Source organism: Ursus arctos, unplaced genomic scaffold (genome assembly GCF_023065955.2).
Source record: "Ursus arctos isolate Adak ecotype North America unplaced genomic scaffold, UrsArc2.0 scaffold_16, whole genome shotgun sequence".
NCBI classification, from domain to species: Eukaryota; Metazoa; Chordata; class Mammalia; order Carnivora; family Ursidae; genus Ursus; species Ursus arctos.
Genome location: NW_026622830.1, coordinates 48,051,519 through 48,072,799, shown reverse-complemented (window position 1 = coordinate 48,072,799; position 21,281 = coordinate 48,051,519). Strand labels below are relative to the sequence as shown.

The window sequence follows — 21,281 nt, the reverse complement described above, 5'->3', positions numbered from 1 at the left end:
CCCACGAAAGCGCTTTGTCTTCCTGTCCCAGCTCTGCCAATTCACTACCGAGAGCACACCGACACCGGTGGCCCTCACTAAAGCTCGGGTTTTAGCACATCTCTTTACTCCACAGTAGCTCCCTGCTAGCACAGACTCCAGAGCTGCCTCTCTGCTGTTAGGGCCGAAGTTGATGTTCACATCCGTCCCCAACCCTCTGTCTCACCAGGTCTATCCTTCGGGGACAAACGGTTTCTTACTGTAGATGTACCATCCACAGTCTGAGGGAAATCCCACCCTTTCTGGATGCCCTCCCTGATGACCCCTAGCAAAGGTTATCTTCATGACCTCTCAAGGAATGGGCACACAGATGCCTACCTGCAGAGAGGCAAGTGTACGGACGCTTAGTCCAGAGCTGTGGAGCCCAGGGGAAAGGCAGGCTCCCATTCTGGAGTTTTATGGGATAGATACAGTTTTAGTCCATTCACTTGATCACGCCACCTGAAGACACCCAGTGTGACCTCAGGTTGGGTTCTGTTGAACAGAGTTCCCATCCTACAGAACCTCCTCATTAAACAAGGTAGCAACTTTCACTTTCCACTAAAAAATTAAAAGCAATAAACACACAGACATTTCCCTTTATTTCACATTTTGCTTTTTCTTTATGCTTCCATACTGTGTTCTGTCCTGTTTCTCTAGAACTCCTGAATATCTCACTGCTGACTCAGTTTGAATGGTGGCCAAGATTATGAATACACAAGGACTTCTATATTTGAAGCTCAGTACATACACTCAGTAACTTAAATAATTTTGAGAACCAAATAGTTGGTTCTGCATAACTGAAAAATAACTTTGAGGACTAGGTATTTAGTAAGGAATGCATACTCAAAAAAAAAAAAAAAAAAAACAAAAAACCCAAACCCAACATTACTACCATATGGAAAAGTATGCATGTATTATTTCTGGAAGACGTACATTCAGAAAAAGATCTCTAGGGAGATAACAGGACAAGGCTTTATAATTTGCCACTAATGGCAGCTGAATTACATTTAAATTTCTCATCCTGGTTTGATGTCCCAGGACAATCCTACCCTACAGTATATAAACCTACACTTTGCTACTCTGAACTATCCCTTTACTCATCTGTATCATATCCCAGAATTTGGAAATATATAATTTTCCTGATTAATTTTCACATGAGATATTCGCAGGAAAAGAATTCTTCTTGAGGATGAAAAGACACTAGCCAGTGTGTACACGAGGCTTCCATCTTATCAGGAACAGAGCACGTAGCCTCAGAGCCATTCTACTACGGGGGGACAGTTATTGTCTTGTCAGCTTCCTTGCTCCGGGGGAGAAAGGGAAGTGGAGGTGCACGCAATTCTGCTATGAACGAGCTTCTAGCTGGCATCGTACACATGCAGCAGCACTGCTTAGAAACAGACGCACTGGGTCAAAAGCTACTTTAAAATGTGACGTTTTGGAAGTATGGCCACCAGGGAAACTATACCAATTATACTTGGCACACAATGTTAGAGACTGTCCTTCACCTCATGCCAATGCTGGGTAAAATTAATCTTAAAGTGTTTATCGATGTGACGGACCATAGAAGGGGGGGCATTTCATTATTATAATTTACATTTCCCTCATTATATACTAGTGAGATGACACTGTACTTTCATTTCTAAAAGTTCTTTTTATGATTCTGCTTGGTTCCACTTGGTCACTTATCTTTCAGACTATGCTCTAGAAAGAAATAATGACCTTTCCACTGGTAGAAAGAAATCCTGCAAACCATTCCTTCATGTTCATCCACTCTTGAATGTTCACTCACTCTTTTGGTCATTTGCATCTAGCCTACATCTGGTGGTAAGACAGCACCCTTAGCCTCCAAAGCCTTAATCTAGAAGGAGAGAGGTGAGCATGAACAGTCTGTGGGGAAGGTGGCAACAAGATAACAAGAGATACTTGCTGTGTCTAGCTGTCTTCTCACAGTGATTTGCAAGATGTCTTTATTCTGAGAGAGATCTAAAACCACACACTGTGTTGTGAACAGTGCTCGTGTCTCTACTTCCCCCCAGGAGTTACAAGTGCACTCATCACTACTGATCTGTTTGTTACAACATCCAGCCGTTATTTTTCTGCGTCTCTCTTTCAGATGCTCCTCACAGTAAGGAAACTGACAGCTGTTACTGTCCTCGGCTCCTCCTGTGCAGGTCTTTCTGTACCACAAAGAAGGCGTGGAGATCCACACCCTGCTCTCCAACATGAGTGCAGCCCTTCTGTCGGCTCAGCACTCACGCAGAAGTCGGCCCCAACTCGGCCAAGACAAAGCACGCCTGTGTCTATCTGCTCCCTACTGCTGCTGTAACCAATAACCACACACGGAGGGGCTTAAAAGAACACAAACGTATACTTCTCCGTTCTGGAAGATCCCAAATCTGAAATGGGTCTCACTGGGCTAAAATCCAGGTGTTGGAAGGGATGTGCTGCTTTCTGGAAGATCTCGGCTGGCTTTCTCCAGCTGCTAGAGGCCCCTCTGTGCGTCTGCACTGCAGCCAACCCTTCATCCGCAGTCCCCTCCCTCGGACCACAGCCAGAAAAGGTCTGCGGCTCCTCATCTCCCCCATCTCAAGGTCCTCTTCATCTCGGTAACATCTTCAAAGTCCCTTCTGCCATGGAAGGTCACATATACACAGGTTCTAGATTAGGATGTGGACCTCTTTAAGGGCCATTCTTCTCCCTACCACAATCGCCACCTCTAAGCATCTAGTGATAAGAGAATTCTTTCTCATGCTCTTACTGTCCCATATTCTTCTTAACACTGCTTTTGAGTCTGTTTTTTTCCTTAAGGATTTTCTTTCTAGTTTCTTCCTGGACGATACTCTCCCTCCATTAAAGGAATAATTTAACTAAAATCTCTGTAGTCCTTTCCTGCACCAAAGTTATTTGAAAAACCATAATCAGTGTTCGAGCTTTTAAATGCACATTCACCCGATCCTCTATCAGACAGAAGTTTACGTCTGAGACACACATAAGGCATCTGTGACACCACCTAGCAGTGAACACTGGAGACCACGGGACTACCACACACTGAGTTCCCCAGGCAGCCCTCTGGGCTGAACTCAGGGAAAACTGCCTGCTGGCTGCCTTCCCCTACAGCCACTAGCCATTCTTAGCACAGCACTGTTCACAGAGCTCCTAACTCCCACAAACTCAGAGAATCCCACACTGTTCACGTGTCTGCCCACTCTGGTCAGCAAGCCGATTTTAAATTGGTCAGAATGCTTCTCTCTACTGTTATTCTTCCTACTACCAGCTTGGTTGCAATAGTTAGTCCTAATCCAACCAACTCCATTCACCTTTTAGCAAACTACAGGACTGAATTTCTTGTGTTCACTTCCTCTTGCAGGTTCAGGTAATTACATCACCTTCCTCTAGAGGCTCACGATGAGCACTGAAACCTCGCAGTGTACTACGTAGTCAGGAAAGGGCACTGGGCCTGTTAATAAACTTGAAGATAACTTTGAAGGTGACAAGAATATTGTCCAACAACTCAACTGCAACTTAATCTTTAGCAGCATTATATGGTACTTGCCCAGATTTGGTGTCTGGGTATAAAATGGATTATTCTAGACCCTGTGATTTAAGGAAAATAGTAACAAGGTAGGAATGAAGGTCTGACAGAAGTTATCAGTAAGGACAGGTATGGTTTTCAATAGGTGTAATCTCTGATTATCAATTCAATTTCTTTTACGGTCATCAGTCTACTACTTTCTACTTCTGCAACCAATGTTCCTAATTTACATTTCTGTCAGAAGTACTCCATTTCATCTAGGATTCGTGTAGTTACTCCAATGGGGCTCTGTCAAGCACCAGTCTGTGTGCCTGCTAGGTCCTGCTGAAGATGCCGGGGACAATACCAGGAGGCAGAAAGGCCCCTGCTGTCACAGAGCTTACGGTCTAGGGGAAGAAAGCAGAGAATAAAAGAGCAAACAAATCAAGAAACAAGACAATCTCAGCAAGGACAAATCATCATCAAAATGGGGTGATGGGCAATAGAAAAGGTGGCAGAGAGGGAGCTCTCCGGGGTTGGGAGGCTGAGGGAACGAGGGCAGTCACTGGAAATAAGAACAGGCCACAAAGAGCCAGATCCTGTAGGTCCTCGTAGGCTGCTGAAGGAATCTGGCTTTCCTCTGAGAGAAATGGGGAGTTGCTGGAGGTTTTGAGCAAATGACTGATTACAAGACTGGCATGTTAGAGAAACAGCGCAGGAAGCTGAAAGTCAAAGGGAGCGAGCTGGAGGAGAGAAGGTCATGGGGCGCAACAGGGAGAGGAGAGTCAGGGGCTTCTGAAGGACCTGAACGTTCACCCTACATGAGACAGGAAGCCACAGGAAGGTTCTGAGTTGAGGAGTGACACGCTCTGGCTTTCGTTTTCATAGGGTCACCTGGCTGCTGGGCTGTAAACAGACTCAGGGGTTCCAGGGGGACAGCGGGATGTCAGGAGACCATGTGGCTCGAAGAAGGTGTCGCAGTAGGGGTCAGATGAAGTGGGAGGATTCTAGGTGCATCTGGGGACCGTGTGGCAGGACCGGCTAACGTACTGGGTGTAGGGTGTAAGCAAAGGAGGAGCAACAGATGATTCTAAGTGTCTGAAAGAAGGGAAGCCCTCAGACTGACACACAGACAGTCCTTTCAGAGTCAGAAGCGTAGAGACGGAGAGGGGCAGATGCAGCTGGGCGGCACACAGGTCCCAAGTTCAGAGGGAGACCAGTCAGAATGAGGGCAGGTGTGGAAAAGGCAGAGCTGGATTAAATGGTGGTCACAGCTTGAAGAGACCAAGAAGATGGAGGAGAGGTGCACGGGGGCTGCACGGAGACCACCGCACGGTGGTGACCTGTGGCCGCCTGCATCCCTACAGCACTTCTTTCTGGGTTCACGGATCTGTTCTATTATGTCTCCTGTTTTCTTAAAGACAGCCTGTGGGATTAACGTTCTACACCCTTATTTCTCTAAAGACACCTTCATTCCCAGTCTTCATGATTGGTAGTCTGTCTGGAAGACTTCTGCGGTACAACTCACTTTCCTGAGCCCTGAGAAGATGCTGTTTCAGTGTTGTCCTGCATCCAGCATTGCTGATGAAAAGTTTGATGTAAATGTCATTCTGTTTCCCAAGTAAGGGATTCCTCTGGTAGAATCTGGAATTTTCTATACACCCTTATTATTCTGAAGTACCACTACAATGTTTCTAGATGACCATTCTTATTCAATATAGTCCGGCATGAGTTAACCCCAATCTGAGCTCTGGAGCTGCCTGGGCCTTGCTACTGACCCGGGGCCAACGCTATGGCTGAGGTAGGTGATGTCTGCCTCCGTGGGCTGCTGCTTATTTAGGGGCAGGATGCGCCAGTCTGCCAGCACTTGGCAGGAATCATGACCGGTGTTATGACTCGCACCTGATTTTGGTCCCATCTGGGCAGCCACACCAGCCAGGTTGAGGCAGATGACGTAGACAGAACGTGCTTACGTGCCCATCTCACAGAACCCCCCCCCCCGAAGAAGGTGCTGGGCCTCCTCCTACACAGGTGGCCACGTGGGCCAGGGATGGCCTCCGAGTGTCCGAGGCCATGAGGCCTGCACCTGAGACACTGCTTTGTACGCTTTGCCTATAAATGGTGGAGTCCTAGGAATCCTTTCAACAACCATTTATTAAAATAAAGTAGCACATATCTGTAAAAGGAGTAAAATTACTAACTGCAGCATGAGAAATAAAACCTCTATAATGAATTACAACAAGAATCCAGATATTTTCTCAAGGCCTCCAAAGGTGCTGCTTCTTGAGTCAAGCAAATTACTTTCTACTGAGCACAACTGTCTAGCAGAAATGAAAATGCAAGCTGTACATGTTCCTTTAAAATTTCTAAAAATAAATAAATAAATAGAAATGGGTGAATTCCATTTTAATAACATATTTCATTTAACCTACTATATGTCAAGAACATGATCTTTTCAACAGGCAATCAAAACAGGTTATTAATGAGATATTTTACCTTCTTTTTTCACACTAAGTCTTCAAAACCTTGTATTTTTACACTTACAAGACATCGGCTGAGACTGGCTACGCCCGAGTGTCCACCTGCTGCACACGGCGACCGGAGCAGGCAGTGCAGCAGGGTGGGGTCTGAATCGAATTATTCAGCTCCTTTGGGTTGTTTTCTAATATTCGGTTACTTTGGATAACAGTAAGCTATCTCTTTTCAGAAACTGGGCAGCCTGGCTTCCTCTTTGCTACCATTATTAAATGGTCTGTTGCTTTCTACCAAGTGCCTATGCTTCCACTCTGAACTCAGCCCCCCACCCCATTTCTGCCGGAGGTCACTGGGCCTCAAACGCTGCCATGTTCCTTCCACTGTACCCCTAACGATATATGCCGGTTCCTTTATCTGTAGTATTCCTTGTGTGGTGCTTCTTGGGGAGAAAGACTGCATGGACATGTGCTTCAGTACTATTCTGTTCAGTTGTGCAAATCCATTACTTTAGAATTAAACTACTTCATTTTCAAATGTTATAGCATTAAATGAATGTGAGTGATGAATAACGCCCACCTTCCATCACAGGAAAAGCTGTGGTGAACCAATGCCAACTCAGAGTTCTTTGCCTCAAGGTGAAAATCATCAACTGATGGGAGCTATTTAATTTCAAACATTTATCAATTACTATGAAGTAAAACCACCTGGTTCTCAGGCACATGGATTTGCTCATATTGATCTTCATAAAAGTCCGACGAATATGTTCTCATAACTTAGGAATGTGAATCTGGTTTAAGTTCTTCTTCACAATATAAATGTTTTCATCTGGTAAGTTTGTAACATTGGCTAAAGGCTTGACATGTGCCCAGGGATCATTGGTTTTCTCCTTGATATGGATCCTCTTGTGTATAGTAAATTTGATACCAAAACACCTTTGTCGTGGAGCCTTTCCACGGTGCATTTTCAGTTATAATCAATCTTGAATGTTTGCTAAATGTCTTGTCAAATTCACATCTCTGAAAGGGCTCCCCTCCTGTACAAATACTCGGAAGTTTATTAAGGCTGATGCAGTGCTTTAAGAGACTTCCTCATTCACTGTAACTGAAATTCACAAAGACTAGAACATATACTAAGAGCCTTCCCATAAGCTCTACATTTGCAAGGTTTCTCTCCAATATGAATCTTCCAATTAACATTAAGGTAGAACACTGGCTGCTGGCCTTTCTACCAAGTGACTCTGTTTATAAAATTAAATATAAAATAAAACTATGGGAAAGCTAGAAAAAGCCATCGAGCTTCATAAAAAGTTGAAGCTTTTTAAAACAAGAGACTACTATATTTCAATTATACCACAAGTAGATGTTAGTACATATTTAAACCCTGAATGAATTATTCACCTTTGAATAATTAATCCACCTGAACAGTGAGTACTGCAATATTATAGAGGTAATGGAAATTACATAGAACTTCAATGTAATACTGTGCCCTTCAGTCTAAATTCTGTCAATCCCTTTAATTTGCTTAAAAGTACTTAAGGCATATAAGTTTAAGAGCAGCAGATTAATTAGCTTCATTATTATAAAAAGAAAGGGGGGAAAAAAGATGTATCTGTTCATCCTGGCATTGGACACTGTCCTCCTTAGAGATGAACACGGAGTAGGCAGAGGGAAGGAAGGAGCAGTTTCTCTGTAACACCTGGCCAAAGTAAACACCTGCTGAAAACTGGCGTCCTGAACTCAGTTTTCTGAAACCACACCGCTACCCTCTCACCCCCCACTCTCAGCAATCTTGGCCCACGAAGCGCCTCTCACCTCTCTTGGCCACGATGCTCACTGACCGCCCACAGGCTACCACCCACACTCAACATTACTCACACAGGCAACCTCGCCACCAGGATTGCCTTGGGAAGCACACTCTGCACTGCAACTAAGGCCATGGGTGTCTCCTCCCCACCACAGTAGACAGTAAGCTGTATAAGCAGGGACCCTTTATATCCCCAGAACCTTGACAAATGCCTGTGTGTGGAACCAATCAGTTTTTGAAGAACCTATCCTATCTGGAGTCATGCAGATACCTTCAAAATTCACTTTATAGAAAATAATTTATTTCCTAAGTATTAGAGGTTGTTTTAATTGCTTTGTTCTCTTATGTCCTAAAAAGTTTAAAAAAAAAAAAAGAGAAAAACATCAATAACATTATATGAATAACATGATTCAGTTATTATTTTCCTAAGATATTTTACAATTAAAATTCTGTCAGTCACATATTAAGTGAATAAATAATATAAAGAAAAAGTTAACATCACTGTAATATGGGAATAAAAATTTTTATCTTTTTTGGTGTGTGCCATTAACCTAGGCCCATGTAACTTTAATGTCCATGAAGGGTCTCTCCCAGGAAAATGCACTTACCCTGACATCGGTAGCATCTCCATGCCTGATCATACTGGCCCAAGTAGCTGGCTCACTGCTGTTTTCAAAATAATGAAAGACCTTCAACACTCGCTCCATTGCCCCAGGGGAACATTCCACTCCGGTACCCAGGTGAGTTTTGGTACTCGAATTTGGTGTGTGATTCAAGTTTGGGTCAAGGTAAGCAGCTGCCATTATTTTGCTAGATGCTATGTATCTGTCATACTCTAGAAGGGGGGAAAAAAAGCTGTCAGTGTACCATATTTGAAATCTATTAAAATGTGGTTAAAATCTATTAAAACATGATATACTGATCCTTATATTAACAACACTGCTCTGTGTTCTTCCCCTATGGTCATGTCATATGCAGAAGGTGAGCATCGGGAGAGCAGAGACCTGACTGACCAAGATAATCGCTGTACTCTCCTGCACCCGGAGCACTACCGAATTCACAATAGCATAACAAATATTTGTTAAATTTTCTTAACAAATTAAAAGACCAGGAGTCCTATTTTAGCTCTGTCAAACATTCACCATGTTATCTATGAACAATGTCAAATCACCGTCCACCCTTTTAAAATCATAGCCTTTAAATCTGTGGGAAAACCTCACAGGAAAGCCAAATATGTTAATTTTGCTGACTACTTCTGAAAACCTATACATGAGATGCAAGTTCTTTCTTCATACAATAAAAATGCAATGAGTGGTCATGACACATACTAGGCACTGGTGACAAAAACCCCAGAGTTAAAACCAAGTCCTCCCACTTATCCAGTCCCTCAGCAGGAGAGTCAGACAAGTCACAACTGAAAATAAAACGAAACCAGAAAGCACAAACCAACCACTGTCTGGTCTGTTGGTGTGATAGGAAGACTTCCATTTGAATGTGGGGCAATAGCTTGGCCAACATGAACACTCCCACTGAGAAAAGTCAGGTTAAAAACCAGACCAACGGGGCGCCTGGGTGGCACAGCGGCTAAGCGTCTGCCTTCGACTCAGGGCGTGATCCCGGCGTTGTGGGATCGAGCCTGACATCAGGCTCTTCTGCTATGAGCCTGCTTCTTCCTCTCCCACTCCCCCTGCTTGTGTTCCCTCTCTCGCTGGCTGTCTCTATCTCTGTCGAATAAATATATAATATCTTTAAAAAAAAAAACAAAAAAACCAGACCAACGTTTGGAGTCCAAGATGTTGTGAGGCAACCAGGACAGCAGGGGACATAGGTGGAGACATGAAGAGACACTGAACAACAGCTGCCTCTTCCCAAAGGGCATGTGCCAATTCTGGGCCTTCAAGAGCCTGAAGATCCAAGAAAAAGCCACCAATGAGAGAGAAACCAGCTGAGCTTTTGGCAGTGAGAGACCAAGTTATGAGCATGGGGACCCTAGGACTCTGGTGAGCAGGACGGGGTGGAGAACTGAGCCACACACTCCGCTAGTTGTCCCTTTAAGATAGTTACCAATCCTGAAACCAAGCCCAAAGGGAGCCATTAGAAGCTCAGTGAAGCTGAAGACAGGCAGAAGAGACTAGGAGTCCACCTGGGCCCAGCAGACAAAACGGGAACAGCATGACAGACAAACTCAATCTAACCAACAGAAAGCACTACCTTTCTGTTGAAAGCACAAGCGCAATTCACCTCCGCAAGAGAAGTACCCACTAACTACGCACAGCAGGCAGTCACTAAAACTGACCACGTGGCAGGTGAAAGAGCAAAATTCAATAAATATTAAAGGACTAAAATTACTAAAAGTATATTCTGTCTCTAGCATTAAAGCTGGACAACAACAAAATAATTAAAAAATCACCAACTGTCTGGAAAAAAATCACCGTTTGGAAATTAAGCAACATATTTCAAGTAACCCATTAGCCAAAAAGAAACTCAAAGTATTCTCAATTCAACAATACAATTAAAAGAAAGATCAATACTACATGCAGACAGAGCTGTCATTAGAATAAAATCTACGCTTTTATTATTTTTTTTAAAGACTTCATTTCTAAGTCATCTCTACACCCAGCCTGGGGCTTGAACTTACAACCCTGAGATCAAGTGTTGCACGTTCCACCTACTGAGTCAGCCTGGCGTCCCTAAGATCAATACTCTTAAATGCATGTATTAGAAATGAAGATTGGAAATTAATGATCTAAATATCCATATTTCACAGTACAATTTGGAAGTTGAACAAAATCAAGGTTTGGTTTTTTTTTTTTTTTAACAAGAATAATGCAACTGATAAACCTCTAGCAAGACTAATCAAGGAAAAAAAAGATAAGGCGAAAACTAATGACAGCAAGAATGAAGCAGAACAGATAACAGAATGTTAATAATAGGAAGTAATGATAGAATATCAGATATTATTAAGAATATCATGAACTATGTCAATGAACACAAACGTTGAGATGCATACACAATTCTTTTTTAAAAGATTTTATTTATTTATTTAACAGAGAAAGAGAGAGCACAAAAGCTGGCGGAGGGGCAGAGGGAGAGGGAGAAGGAGGAGGAGGCTCCCCAGTGAGCAGGAAGCCTAGCTTGGGGCTTGATCTCAGGACCCTGGGATCATGACCAAAGCCGAAGGCGGACACCTAACCGACGGAGCCACCCAGGTACCCTGAGATGGGGCATACACAATTCTTTACAAAGTACAACTTAAGCCCAAGCCATTAGAAACTGCTGCTGTACGAAACCAAAACCATAAATATAAAGCCTATTTAAATAGACCTATTCCGTTAAAAATGGTCAATCTGCAATTAAAATTCTTCCCACAAAGGAATATCTGAATTCTTCCAATAATTTAAGGAAGAATAATATTAATCTTACAGAAATTCTTCCACTGAACAAATAGGGAACATTTCCCAACTTATCTTATGAAACCAGCAAAACACTGATTCAAAACCAGTCAAGGACAATATGAGAAAGGGTACGAATCAATCTTTCTTACAAACACAGGTGCAATAATCTTAAAAAAAAAAAAAAAGATCAGCAAATGTCATCACGCAATATTTCATAATGTATCATGACCAAGAGGGATTCGTCAGAGGAAGGCAAGGGTGGTTAAACACTCAGACAGAGGTCTCTGTTTGCGGCAGTCTTCGTCACACTGTCAGAGCACGGGAGCCACCAAGACACCCTACAGCAGGTGAAAGGATAAAAAACACTGTGGTCTATCCAGGCAATGGAATATTTAGTGCTAAAAAGCAATGAGCTACCAAACCATGAAAAGACTTGGAGGAAACTTCAATGCATATTACTAAGTGAGAGAAGCCGATCACACTATATGATTCCAAATATATGACATTCTAGGAATGGCAAACCCACAGAGACAGTAAAAATTTCAGTGGATGCAGAGTTTGGGGGGGGGGGCAAGGATGAAAAAGTGGAGCAAAAAGGACTTTTCAGGCAGCAAAAAGATTATGTAGGACAGTATAATGAGGATACATGTCATTATATATCTGTGCAAACCCGCAGAACGTACACCACAAGAGTGACCCCGACAGTAAACCGTGGACTTCGGCGATAACTGATGTGTCCATGTAGGTTCACCAGTTATAACAGATGTACCACTCTGCTGGGGGATGCTGATAATGGGTAAGTGTAGCAAAAAGCCTCGCTTGGGACTTCTCATTCCATAGTTGAGACCTGCTCAGGCATCAGAGCTCTGACACTCAGCACACTGCCCCAGGCAGCACTGCGGGGAGGGTGGGGGAGGGGGGTGCAGGGCAGGGCTTCCTAAAACGGAATGCTAATCTCGCTGCTGACTATCAGAGCCTCCGCTCTCCCTTTAACACAGGAGATAGACACTTTTTCTGCTCTTGAAAGAAGTAGGGCAGTCCCAAGTCAGGGTGTGAGGAAACAAGGTGCTGACGAACCTTGGAGTTCAAGCTGGGCCTCACCCCACAGTCTGATATAAATACTCCATAAAATAGCACAGATGCAAGAGAGGAAGCAAAATACTTCCAGAGTTCCCTAGATGATATTCACTAACACACACCAAGATCCCACCAAGACAGCAAACTGATTATCCTTGAAATATGCCAGCCCTTTAATAAAACTTGAGATGTCTGCCAGAACATGAGAGAAGGAGCAAAGAATGCAAACTGATACAGATCAATTTTAAAAACTTCAGACATAAACAAGTTTGGAGAGTTTTTAAGAAGTTGGTGATGACCCTAGTTACAGGAAATCCTTAAACAAACTAGACTGCTGTACAAACCTTCCTCTCCCAAATGTTGTTCTTTCACACAAGATTCGGGTTTCTCTTCTCATCAAGAGTCTAATCTGAATACACTAAATTTCCTATATTGATTTTACTTAACAAAGAGCTAACATTACTTAAATATTTAATGTTATATCAATACGTGACGGCCTGTATTTTCCAAAAGTCGCTGTGAAAGTGCCTCCTGCTCCAGTGTGACTCTGCCTCTCTCTTCCACAGGTGGAGGCCACGTTCCTTCCCCTCACATCTGGGGGGGCTCCTGACGCACCTAAGAAACATCCCGCGCCAGGTATTAAGAGGCAAACTAGGTTCCCTTGGTTCTCTTGGGCTGCTCGCTCATGAAACCCAACCACATGCTACCCAGAAGCGCAAGAAGCCCGAGAACTGAGCTCCAAGAACCAAAGCCTGAGCTGAGCTGCCCGCTGACAGGCAGCATCGAATTCCGAGGCCCGTGGCAGAGCCAGCCTCCGAGTGGGCCCTCTGGCTGCCCGCTGTGCCTCCTGAGCTCCCGCCACATGGAAACAGCTGTCCCTGTGGAGCCCTGTCCAGACAACAGATTGGAACAAAATAATTCTTGTCATTTTAAGCCACTAAGTGTTGGGATGACTTGTTATCAGCAAAGATAACTAATATCGCATGGATCCCAACTAAAGGAAGCACGGGTGGTTCTCGCTTTGCACAGGAGTGTGGGGCCTACGATGACTTGACAAAAGTGGTTTGAACAGCACTTGCCTTCTTCTTCCCCTCGCTCTATGACTAAAGACACGGAGTAAGTATCTTTCCAATGCCTTCGCAAACTGTCATACTCCTTTCTAAGTTTTGGGTCAGCCTCCATCACTGTAGCCTCGTACATTCAGTGTCGTAAGCCACCTCCGAAACCGCCTCTGCTACGAACTTTCTTGCCACGTCTCCTCCTCCGGAACATCCTCTTTTTTGTCACAACTCTCTTCCTCAACTTGTCAATAAGTTCACCTTTATTTGCAAAGCTCCTCTGACCACACAACTAGAAAGTCTGGCTCCACAGCAAAGTCAACATTCCTACAGTCAGCTATCTGCTTCTGTGACCGTCTCAGTCAGAACGCTGCACGGTGACCCGCACGGCGCAGGAAGCTTCTGCCGCACCGCACACCACACACTTACACTCTCCGTTACTTCCCGCCGCACTGCTGGGATTTCTGCGTCCGCATCACCTCCAGCTGTAGCACGCAGAGCCTGTCCAAACTCCACACACCGGCTTTAAGAGCTGAAATAACTGCTGGGTCCACTGGCCAGAGTAACGCAACTAAGTCCGCTGGTTCCTAGGGCGGCTTCATGCAAGCCGAGGGCTCGGCTGCTCCCGCTCCACGGTCACCAGCTTCACAGGACCTCGGCCCGGTCAATTTCACTTCCAGTGTTACCATTTCCTGCTTCAACGCTGTAACTCATCTTTGTTGTCCAATTCCCTCCTATGATGATCCATTTTTGTAAAATGTCACAGGGTTTATCCCTGGCAAACAAGAAGGCACCACGACTACACATTTGCTGTCTGTGTATAAACTGAGTTACAGACGCAGGGTGGCCAGTCAGCAACAGACTGGGAAAGAGCTACCGTGACCGGCCGCTGGTCACACTTCACATCTGTTGTTTCTGTAGTGATCTGCAGACCGAGTCTGTACTTGATGCAATTGCCCACAGGTGATAACCTGTGTTAACTAAAACGGAACCATTCTGTTGAGGACGGGTATTATTTAAGCCACAGAAATTGATATTCGTACATACTGGAACCATGCAAAGCATGGACTGCCGGCATAACAATTCAACGAATATCTTCATTACACAGACTGTTTTTTGGATTTCGGATAATATGGCAACTATGTAAATCATTTACTTTACTTGAGATATCACTATAAAAATTTTAATGCTATATATCTGATGAAAATATTCAACATTAGTCTTTAATATCAACTATAAATTAATTTCTAAGACTGCTAACACCGAGACCTTGAAAGTAATTGGTGAATAATTTTTGGAGACTTAAAAAAATTCCTAAGGAAATGAGGAATGGCAAAATATAAAGAATACAACTGTGCTGAGTTACATACAGTCTTACTTAATTCAGCCAATTTAAACATATGTTATTTGCAAAACCCACATTAACAAAGTGTTGTTAAGATGAACATGTTTTAAATCTAAAGTTAATGTGACAAGTGTAGTTAAGACATAGCAGTTAAGTCATCATAACCTACTTGTGTTTGTTTATGTATTTATGTTTTAAAGATTTTATTTATTTACGAATGTAGGTTATGGGAGATTACTGACTCAATGAAAAGATCCAATGTCAGAATCATCGGCATCCCCGAGGGGGTGGAGAAAAACAGAGGTCTAGAAGAGATATTTGAACAAATTGTAGCTGAAAACTCCCCTAATCTAGCAAGGGAAACAAACATTCGTGTCCAAGAGGCAGAGAGGACCCCTCTCAAGCTCAACCACGACAAACCTATGCCACGTCACGTCATAGTGCAATTCACAAATATTAGATCAAAGGATACAGTATTGAAAGCGGCCAGGGCAAAGAAATTTCTCACGTACCAAGGCAAAGGCATCAGAATTACGTCAGACCTGTCTACACAGACCTGGAATGAGAGAAAGGGTTGGGGGAGCATATTTAAAGCTCTTTCAGAGAAAAACATGCAGCCAAGGATCCTTTATCCAGCAAGGCTGTCATTCAGAATTGATGGAGAAATAAAGACATTTCAGAATCGCCAGTCATTAACCAATTTCGTAACCACGAAACCAGCCCTACAGGAGATATGAAGGGGGGTTCTATAAAGGTAAAAAGGCCCCAAGAGTGATACAGAACAGAAAGTCACAGCCAATACAAACAAAGACTTTACAGGCAACATGGCATCATTAAAATTCTATCTCTCAGTCTTAGTGCCAGTGTAAATGGTTTAAACGCTCCCATAAGACGCCACAGGGTTGCAGACTGGATAAAAAGAAATGACCCATCCATTTGCTGTCTACAAGAGACTCATTTCGCACCCAAAGATGCATTCAGACTGAGAGTAAGGGGATGGAGTTCACGCAAATGGACCTCAAAAGAAAGCTGGGGTAGCAATTCTCATATCAGATAGATTGGATTTTAAACTAGAGACTATAGTTAGAGATGCACAAGGGCACTATACTATTCTTAAAGGATGTATTCAACAAATGGATATGACAATTATAAATATATATGCCCCCAACAGGGGAGCAGCAAGATACACAAGCCAACTCTTAACCAGAATAAAGAGACATATAGATAAAAATACATTAATAGTAGGGGACCTCAACACTCCACTATCAGAAATAGATCACCCTGGCAAAAACTAAGCAAAGAATCAAAGGCTTTGAATGCCATACTCGACGAGTTGGACCTCATAGATATATATAGAACACTACACCCCAGAACCAAAGAATACTCATTCTATTCTAATGCCCATGGAACATTCTCAAGAATAGACCATGTTCTGGGTCACAAAACAGGTCTCAACTGATACCAAAAGATTGAAATTATCCCCTCCATATTCTCAGGCCACAACGCTCTGAAATTAGAACTCAACCACAAGGAAAAATTTGGAAGAAACTCAAACACTTGGAGACTAAGAACCGTCCTGCACAGGAATGACTCGATAAACCAGGAAATCAAAAATCAACTTAAATAATTTATGGAGACCAACGAGAATGAAAACACAACGGTCCAAAACCTATGGGATACTGCAAAGGCAGTCCTAAGGGGGAAATACATAGCCATCCAAGCCTCACTCAAAAGAATAGAAAAATCTAAAATGCAGTTTTTATATTCTCACCTCAAGAAGCTGGAACAGCAACAGAGGGACAGGCCTAATCCACTCACGAGGAAGCAGTTGACCAAAATTAGAGCAGAAATCAATCAGTCAGAAACCAGAAGTACAGTAGAGCAGATCAACAGGACTAGAAGCTGGTTCTTTGAGAGAATCAATAAAATTGACAGACCACTGGCAAGACTTATCCAAAAGAAAAGAGAAAGGACCCAAATTATTAAAATTATGAATGAAAAAGGAGAGGTCACGACCAACACCATTGAAATCGGAAGGATTATTAGAAATTTTTATCAACAGCTATATGCCAATAAACTAAGTAATCTGGAAGATATGGAATCCTTCCTGGAAACCTATAAACTACCAAGATTGAAACAGGAAGAAATTGATTTCTTAAACAGGCCAATTAATTATGAAGAAATTGAGTCAGTGATAAACAACCTTCCAAATAACAAAACTCCAGGCCCGGACGGTCTTCCTGGGGAATTCTACCAACCATTCAAAGAAGAAATAATACCTATTCTCCTAAAGCTATTTCAAAAAATAGAAACAGAAGGAAAGCTACCAAACTCATTCTATGAGGCCAATATTACCTTGATCCCCAAACCAGGCAAAGACCCCCTCAAAACGGAGAATGACAGACCGATTTCCCTAATGAATATGGACGCCAAAATCCTCAACAAGATACTTGCTAATAGAATCCAACAGTACATTAAAAGGATTCTCCATCATGATCAAGTGGGATTCATACCTGGGATGCAAGCGTGGTTCAATATTCGCAAATCAATCAGCGTGATACATCGTATCAACAAGAAAAGACTCAGGAACCATATGATCCTCTCAATTGATGCCGAAAGAGCATCTGACAAAATACAGCATCCTTTCCTGATTAAAACCCTTCAGAGTGTAGGAATAGAGGGTACATTTCTCAATCTCATAAAAGCCATCTATGAAAAGCCTACTGCAAATATTATTCTCAATGGGGAAAAGCTGGAAGCCTTTCCCTTAAGATCAGGAACACGACAAGGATGCCCACTCTCGCCATTATTATTCAGCATAGTACTAGAAGTCCTTGCAACAGCAATCAGACAACAAAAAGGGATCAAAGGTATCCAAATCGGCAAAGAAGAAGTCAAAATGTCTCTCTTCGCAGATGACATGATACTCTATATGGAAAATCCACAAGAAGCCACTCCCAAACTATTAGAAGTTATAGAGCAACTCAGTAACGTGGCGGGATACAAAATCAATGCTCAGAAATCAGTTGCATTTCTATACACGAATAACAAGACCGAAGAAAGAGAAATTAGGGAATCCATCCCATTTACAATACCACCAAAAACCATACGTTACCTTGGAATTCACTTAACCAGAGACGTAAAGGATCTATATTCTAGAAACTATAAATCACTCTTGAAAGACATTGAAGAAGACATAAAAAGGTGGAAAAATATTCCATGCTCATGGATCGGAAGAATTAACATAGTTAAAATGTCCATGCTACCCAGAGCAAGCTACACTTTCAATGCTATCCCGATCAAAATACCAAGGACATTTTTCGAAGAACTGGAACAAATAGTCCTTAAATTTGTATGGAACCAGAAAAGGCCCCGAATCTCCAAGGAACTGTTGAAAAGGAAAAACAAAGCTGGGGGCATCACAATGCTGGATTTCGAGCTGCACAGAATGGGAGAATATATTTACAAATGACACTACAGATAAAGGACTGGTATCCAAGATCTACAAAGAACTTCTCAAACTCAATACACGAGAAACAAATAAACAAATCAAAAAATGGGCAGAAGATATGAATAGACACTTTTCCAATGAAGACATACAAATGGCTAACAGACACATGAAAAAATGTTCAAAATCATTAGCCATCAGGGAAATTCAAATCAAAACCACACTGAGATACCACCTTACGCCAGTTAGAATGACAAAAATAGACAAGGCAAGAGACAACAATTGCTGGAGAGGATGTGGAGAAAGGGGATCCCTCCTACATTGTTGGTGGGAATGCAAGTTGGTACAGCCACTCTGGAAAACAGTGTGGAGGTCCCTTAGAAAGTTAAAAATTGAGCTACCCTATGATCCAGCCATTGCACTACTGGGTGTTTACCCCAAAGATACAGACGTAGTGAAGAGAAGGGCCATATGCACCCCAATGTTCATAGCAGCAATGTCCACAATAGCTAAATCGTGGAAGGAGCCGAGATGCCCTGCAACAGATGACTGGATTAAGAAGTTGTGGTCCATATATACAATGGAATATTACTCAGCTATCAGAAAGAACGAATTCTCAACATTTGCTGCAACATGGACGGCACTGGAGGAGATAATGCTAACTGAAATAAGTCAAGCAGCGAAAGACAACTATCATATGATTTCTCTCATCTATGGAACATAAGAACTAGGATGATCAGTAGGGGAAGATAGGGATAAAGAAAGGGGGGTAATCAGAAGGGGGAATGAAACATGAGAGACTATGGACTATGAGAAACAAACTGAGGGCCTCAGAGGGGAGGGGGGTGGGGGAATGGGATAGACCGGTGATGGGTAGTAAGGAGGGCACGTATTGCATGGTGCACTGGGTGTTATATGCAACTAATGAATCATCGAGCCTTACATCGGAAACCGGGGATGTACTGTATGGTGACTAACATAATATAATAAAAAATCATTAAAAAAAATAAAGATTTTATTGATTTGACAAAGAAAGAGAGAGCACAGCAGGGGGAGGAGGAGGGGGTAGGGGCACAGGGGATAGACAGAAGCAGACCCTGATGTGAGGCTCTATCCCAAAACCCGGAGACCATGACCTGAGCCGAAGGCAGACCAACTGAGCCACCCAGGTGCCCCACTTGTATATATTTAAACTCAGAAACAGAGAGGTGGCCACTGGCCAACACTGTCATCTATAAAAGGAGGAAAACTTAGAAACAATCAGAAATAACCTTTTCCATGGATCCAATTAGCTAAACACCTAAAACAAATATGAAAGAGATTCTATCTTGGGATCCAGATGGAAAACTGATCTTTTCCTTTCTGAATATTATAGTAACTTTCTACATTGGACATTTCTAACATTGCTAAGCCCTTCTCATTTTTTGTACTTGACAAAAACCAAAACTATACAACTGCTTTGTCAATTTAGAATATTAAAAATAATTAAGGCATACCCTGTGCTGGATTTCCTAAATTTTTTTAAAGATGTATTCATTTATTTGAGAGAGGGAGGGAAGGGGAGGGAGGGAAACATGTGAGCAGGGTGGGGAGAGGGCAGAGGGAGAGAGAGGATCTCACACAGACTCCCTGCTGAGCGCAGAGCCCAACATGAGGAGCGATGCAGGACTCATTGCCGGGCTCAATCCCATGACCCATGAGACCATGAACTTAGCGGAAACCAAGGGCTGGACATGCAACCATCTGAGCCACCCAAGTGCCCCTGGATTTCTAAACTTCTGATTGCTATGTTACGGAAGCCACCTCTGTGTGCTCGGGTGGCTGCACTGATGGCTCTAACAGGCATATGTCCTCCCATTTAAAGCCTGAAGCCTGTACTAACACCTGTGAAGGTAAAAGGAGAATCCTGGAGGCCCTACACACAACAAGCAGGTCTTATGTTTCTACTATTTCCGGTATCATGAAACAGTTGTCCAGTTCGATTTAATGAAGCCAGAAGGACTTCAATCAGATAACCCAACTGACCCTACCAAAACTCACAGATACTAGACATCTTTATCTTATGTTGGTTCAGTCTACTAACCTGTTCAGTGACCGTTCCAGTCCTCTCTGCCCTCCTACTATCTTTCCCTTTCCCTGTCTTTCCAAAACAAGCACATTAGCGGACAATCTGTCCAACTGTCTATTTGATTCTCTATCCCTACAACTTTCTAACAAGGACCTTAGAACTGAAGCTAGGAACACAAATGGTACTGTACTTCACCCAAATCTAAGAATCACATTTCCTTTCACCTCCGATACCAGAATATTATTAACCCCAAGACACCTAAACTAGGCTCCAGGCGCCACTAACTAACCAACAATACTGGTATTTCCCTGAGCCCCAATGGAGCTCAGGGACTCTGAGGAATCAGGAGAACACGTGACCCCGAGGATCAACAGTCTGGGCCAGCAGCCTGCCTCAGAGAACTACACCGACACTAGTATGGCTCTATTTAAATTCTCTCAGGGTATCTGTATGCCCCACCGAGACCAATTTAATTACAGACTGACTGTTAAAAGCCAGGTATCACATGCAATAGATGTATATCCTCTCAAAACATAACCACCCAACTATTCTTTGTGGAATCAGGTGATCGCCCCCAGCGTACCTGATCAAATGAACTCTGCAGTTCCTTGTATTTAGTAATGGTCGGAGGGTCTGAAAACCTGTAGTTCCCCGGTCTGTAGGAGGGTCTCTACGCCGGCTAGGAGCTCCCAGCCGAGAGCACGGGACCATGTTACCGGTAGCTACGGCCCACGGAACACGACACCAGCCCAAACTCTAAGGGCTCACCTCACCAGCAAAAGTTCATCGGCTCACAGGCTTAGATGTTATAGTCATTCTCGACCATTCACTGGATAGCCAAGGCGGAACTGTACAACAGGTATACTGGGTCAATAATTTAGAAAAGGGGAAATAACTGACGGATTCGAGGGTGAAAAAAAGTCCACTTTGTTATCCAAGACGGACCAACCTGATCCAAGAGACTTTTTCTCTCAGGCCTTAAGCGAACTAGAAAACCAGCCATAATGAAGGTTCCCCCAGTTTCTCGTGACTGTTGTGTTAGCATCTTCTTCTGTGTTAGGTAGCTAGATATTTAAA

At 43.1% G+C, this 21,281-nt stretch overlaps 1 protein-coding gene across 6 annotated transcripts in view; it reads right to left on the bottom strand.

Moving 5' to 3' along the window:
* Positions 1–21,281, bottom strand: part of LOC125281413 (focal adhesion kinase 1-like) — a 96,016-nt gene that overhangs the window by 27,742 nt on the left and 46,993 nt on the right. For 5 of the 6 annotated variants that reach the window (XM_057312729.1, XM_057312727.1, XM_057312725.1 and 2 more), the window contains one exon: positions 8,422–8,648. In XM_057312729.1, the coding sequence (XP_057168712.1) occupies positions 8,422–8,616 (195 nt within the window). In that variant the 5' untranslated portion in view covers positions 8,617–8,648. Of the gene's footprint in view, positions 1–8,421; positions 8,649–13,772; positions 14,086–21,281 lie in introns of those variants that run through there. The other variant, XM_057312728.1, reaches the window with a different exon arrangement.